Below are 4,338 nucleotides of genomic sequence, written 5' to 3'. Positions count from 1 at the left end.
AGGAAAAGGCGGATCGTGCCACGGTGGCGCAGAAGGCCGACGAGGTTTATGTGCACGACCTGGAGAAGCGACTATTGGAACGCATGGAGGATTTGGAGGAGCGCATGACGATCTACGAGGCGGAGCGCACGGAGTTTCGCCGCATTCTGCGCTCCCTGGTGGATGTGCACCGCCGCGGCGAAGATGTACACAACAGCGACAGTCACCGTGACAGGGACGCTGCCAACAACGACCGCGATGACGGCGCCACTCGGAGAGCGAGGGCACTGCCTAACTTTGTGGTGCTTGACGAGGCCATTGAGCCACAGCGTGCGCGGGAGTGCGAATCGTTGGCTGCTGAGGAACCCCGTGCACCGAGACGCGCTAGGCAGAGAACCGACCTGACGACTTCCCGGGCATCGGCGAGAGTACAGGAAAAAAATCAATCTCCGTGCGGCGTGGTGGAAAGAAAAGTGGAAATGGGAGGAAAAGCTGTTGGTCTGACGGCGAATCAAGAGGCTTACGCGAACTACGTGACAAATGAGCTAAATCGCCGCGTTGTGGAGAGCCTCCCACCGCTACCCTACGAGCGTGGACGTTGAGAGTAGGCACTGCTTTGCGCCCTTTATTTTGCCTTTATTTTATGTACAATTTTGAACTTTTGGGAGATTCTGCCCATTTCTTGCTTTGTTGCCATTGCTTTTTTAGTTTTTTTTTTTTTTGGGGGGGGGGGGGGTGACTGTGTTCTGAGAGGTTTTTGTTTTGTATTTATTTTTATTTTTGCTCTTCTTTGATCTTTTCCTTAGTGGCTCTGTTTTTAGGGAACGCTCCCTCGCAATTTGCAACCAATCTTTTTTTTGCTTTGAAAGATGTTTTTTGCGTTATTTCTTCTGTTGCTGTGCGGCCCCGTTTCACGCGCCGCGGGCCAGGTGGATGTGCATGTGGCTAACCTTACCGTTATGGCCACCGGGTGGCCACAGACCACCGCTGGGTTGTCGCCATTTACAGCGGCTGTCACTTCCGTTGTGTGTGGTCCACTGGACACCACCGCCTCCACTGGCACGGCAATTCCGTGTGGTGGCTTTCTGGCACCGGTTTCAGAAGGCCATCTTTCCGTGCAGATGTATGCCGAGACAGTTTCTCTGGGAGACGCGCTTCGGGTGCGTCGTGCCTTTGGGGGCTGGGTGGAACATGATGCTTCCGCCATGCTGGAGGCTCTTACGGTGGCTGTCTCAGCAGTTGCACTGAAACCCTTGTCGTCGCTGTTGAAGGTTACAGGGGTTTACACGGTGCCGTGCCGCAGCAATGATATCTCTGAGGTCCTCCCAGTGTGTGCCTTCACACGCAACTGCCTGACGTCCATTATTGTAGATGATTTTGGTGGGAGTGTGAGCAATTTTTTTTGCAGCTACGTCCCCACCCCATGCGAATTCTACATAGCGGCCGAAGCAATCTCCTCAAACCAGGTAATGGTGAATATTAGCAGTCTTCCGAATACTCTCGAGCTAGCCCTTTTTTTCACAGATCAGGTGCACCGCTCTGCTCTGCATGCCAGTCGTATTCAGCTCTACTCGGATGGTCAATTTGTACAGCTTTACGCTTCTAACGAAAAGATGGCGTACGAAAAGGATATTAAGGCGGTACCGGTCTGCGCTGTCGAGACTGCGCTGTGGATGCTGTCCTTTATTGCCATCATTCCTATACTGTTTCTCCTATTCAGTTATCTTTGGTGCATGGGCCGCCATCACGCGAAGAAGGTGGAGCGAAGGGCCATCGTTGAGGATGAGTTGCGAGCTCAGGAAATGGCGGAATCTCAAGGAGCGACGGCTGGTCAGCTCCGTGCACAGCAAGTAATGGCTCACAATAGTGGATACCCTCAAGACAATGCCACAAGTCAGACGCCGCCACATGAACAGCAGGAGGGAATGCAGGGTGAATACGGCCAGTTTTCTGCGGCAGAGAACTTTGAGTATCCGCAGGAGTACGCTGCTGACCAGCGGCAAGAAGGAGAGGGGCTATATGACGGTTATTATCAGCAGGTGTACAATGGGGAGGATGACGCCGCAGTTGTTGACGAGTACGTAGAACCCAGTCTCGTAGGTGCTGAGAACGACGAGGGGATGCAGGCTGATGAAAATCCGAGCCTTGGTGGTCACGCTGCTCACTCTTGAAGAGAAATTCAGGGGAGTAAAGAAGGAGGGGCAGGAAGTGATTTAGTTGGGGAACGGCATTGTTGCTTGACTGCGTTTTTATCCAAGCTGCCTCCGCATTTTGAGTCCACTCCTTTTGTTGCTTTGCTAGGCGATTGTCACGAGGGGCGTGTGTGGCGGTGCGCTGTCAGGCCCTTCCCGTTAATCTGCCGGCTCATCGATGCCGCCTTTCTTTTTTGTTCTTTGCTGTCTCTTTTCATCCCCTGATCTGCTGATTTGTGTTCCGTTTCTTTGCACTTCACAAGGCACGCAACTGAAGTAGAAGTAAATAATAAAAAAGACACCAACAAAACAACGAAGCAGTGATTTCAAACAAAAATCCTCTCACAAGGTACAATAATGTCAGACGGGCAGCCAGAATGGACCAACGCGGCGGCGACAGCGCTGCAAGATGCAGTGGCTCTCGCGCGCAAGCACAGTAATGGCTTTTTGGACCCCGTCCATCTGGCGTGCGCGCTGTTCAAGGATGAGAACGGTCTCCCCTCGCGTGTGCTGAAGAAAGTCGGAGCGGGAATCGTGATGGACGCCCTAATGGCCCGCGTGGAGGCAATTCCCACACAAAGCCCTGCACCGACGCAGCCGCATCCTAACTCCGACATGACGCGTGTACTAAACACCGCGGAGCAGAAGCGGGTTGCGTTTGGCGATACCCTTTTGGCTGTCGACCACCTTCTCCTTGCGCTGTACGAGAGCAAAGACACCAATTCCATCCTGAAGGCGGCTGGTGCCGACAGTAAGACCGTTGAGAAGGCCCTGAAGGAGCTTCGCAAGGGGAAGAAAATTACCTCAGAGTTCCAGGATCAGAACTACGATGCATTGTCCAAGTACGCGATCGACATGTGTCGACAGGCGGAGGATGGCAAGCTGGACCCACTTATTGGACGTGCCGACGAGGTATTACGCACCATTCGCGTCCTGTCCCGGCGAACGAAAAACAACCCGGTTTTGATTGGCGAACCAGGTGTTGGCAAGACGTCCATCGTGGAGGGCATCGCGCAGCAAATTGTCCGGGGCGACGTGCCGGACACTCTTTCCTCTTCACGCATCTTTTCTCTGGACCTCGGTGCCCTTATTGCCGGCGCAAAATACCGCGGCGAGTTTGAGGAGCGTCTGAAGAGTGTTTTGAACGAAGTGCGGGAGAGCCCTACCCCCATCATTCTTTTCATTGATGAAATGCACGTCGTGCTCGGGGCTGGCAAGTCGGAGGGCGCAATGGACGCAGCAAATCTTTTGAAGCCCATGTTGGCACGCGGAGAGCTGCGCACGATTGGTGCAACGACCTTGGAGGAGTACCGCAAATACGTGGAAAAGGACGCGGCGTTTGAGCGGCGCTTCATGCCAGTGTACGTGACGGAGCCAAGTGTTGACGAGTGCATCAGCATCCTCCGTGGTCTGAAGGAACGCTACGAGACGCACCACGGTGTTCAGATCACGGACAATGCGGTGGTGGTTGCCGTTCAGTTGGCTGATCGCTACATTACGGGCCGCTTTATGCCAGACAAAGCCATTGACCTCATTGACGAGGCATGCGCAAACGTGCGTGTGCAGCTCTCGTCGCGTCCAGAGGAGATTGATCAACTGGAGCGCAAGAAACGTCAGTTGGAGATTGAGGCAAAGGCGCTTGAGCGAGACAAAAAAGAAAAGTCGTCGCAGGAACGGCTGAGGATTGTCAAGGGGGATATTCAGCGTGTGGAGGAGCTTCTTCAGCCACTCTTGGCACGGTACAATGAGGAGCGTCAGCGAGTTGATGAGCTGCACGAAATGCAAACCCGTCTTGATGAGAAGAAGACGAAGCTGGAGAGGGCCGAGCGAATGCGGGACATGGAGCTTGCCGCCGACCTCAAGTACAATGCCATACCCGTTATTCAAGACCGCATCCGGTCGTTGAAGGAGAAGATTGAGCAGCAGAAGGCCTCCATGGTGCAGGAGAAGGTCACGGAGGTGGAAGTTGCGGCAGTGGTGGCGCGCTGGACGGGCATTCCGGTGAAGAAGTTAAGCCAGACCGATCGTGAGCGACTGCTGCAGCTCTCGTCGCACCTGCACCGTCGCGTAAAAGGTCAGGATGAGGCGGTGGAACGCGTCTCGGAGGCTATTCTGCGGTCGCGTGCGGGTCTTTCGCGGCCACACGCACCCACTGGCTCCTTCCTCT

At 54.3% G+C, this 4,338-nt stretch overlaps 3 protein-coding genes across 3 annotated transcripts, besides 4 other annotated features; all 3 read left to right on the top strand.

The window, feature by feature from the left end:
* Tc00.1047053508665.40 (hypothetical protein, conserved) lies at window positions 1–581 on the top strand (the record flags this gene model as incomplete). Its single annotated transcript, XM_798229.1, has 1 exon — window positions 1–581. A coding segment is annotated over one exon (581 nt), but the record flags the coding sequence as incomplete, so codon positions are not given.
* Window positions 1–3,134: a sequence feature (heterozygous, non-Esmeraldo-like haplotype).
* Window positions 733–798: a sequence feature (A-rich).
* Tc00.1047053508665.30 (hypothetical protein, conserved) lies at window positions 849–2,150 on the top strand (the record flags this gene model as incomplete). Its single annotated transcript, XM_798228.1, has 1 exon — window positions 849–2,150. One exon carries the CDS (start codon window positions 849–851, stop codon window positions 2,148–2,150), a length of 1,302 nt encoding a protein of 433 aa, XP_803321.1.
* Window positions 2,529–4,338, top strand: Tc00.1047053508665.14 (ATP-dependent Clp protease subunit, heat shock protein 100 (HSP100), putative; the record flags this gene model as incomplete). Its single annotated transcript, XM_798230.1, has 1 exon — window positions 2,529–4,338. A coding segment is annotated over one exon (1,810 nt), but the record flags the coding sequence as incomplete, so codon positions are not given.
* Window positions 3,135–3,151: a sequence feature (haploid, Esmeraldo-like haplotype).
* Window positions 3,152–4,338: a sequence feature (heterozygous, Esmeraldo-like haplotype).

The sequence above is a fragment of the Trypanosoma cruzi genome, genomic scaffold (genome assembly GCF_000209065.1).
Source record: "Trypanosoma cruzi strain CL Brener 1047053517003 genomic scaffold, whole genome shotgun sequence".
NCBI lineage: Eukaryota > Euglenozoa > Kinetoplastea > Trypanosomatida > Trypanosomatidae > Trypanosoma > Trypanosoma cruzi.
The sequence above is the reverse complement of the archived record's forward strand: the minus strand, read 5'-3'. Positions and strand labels throughout refer to the sequence as shown.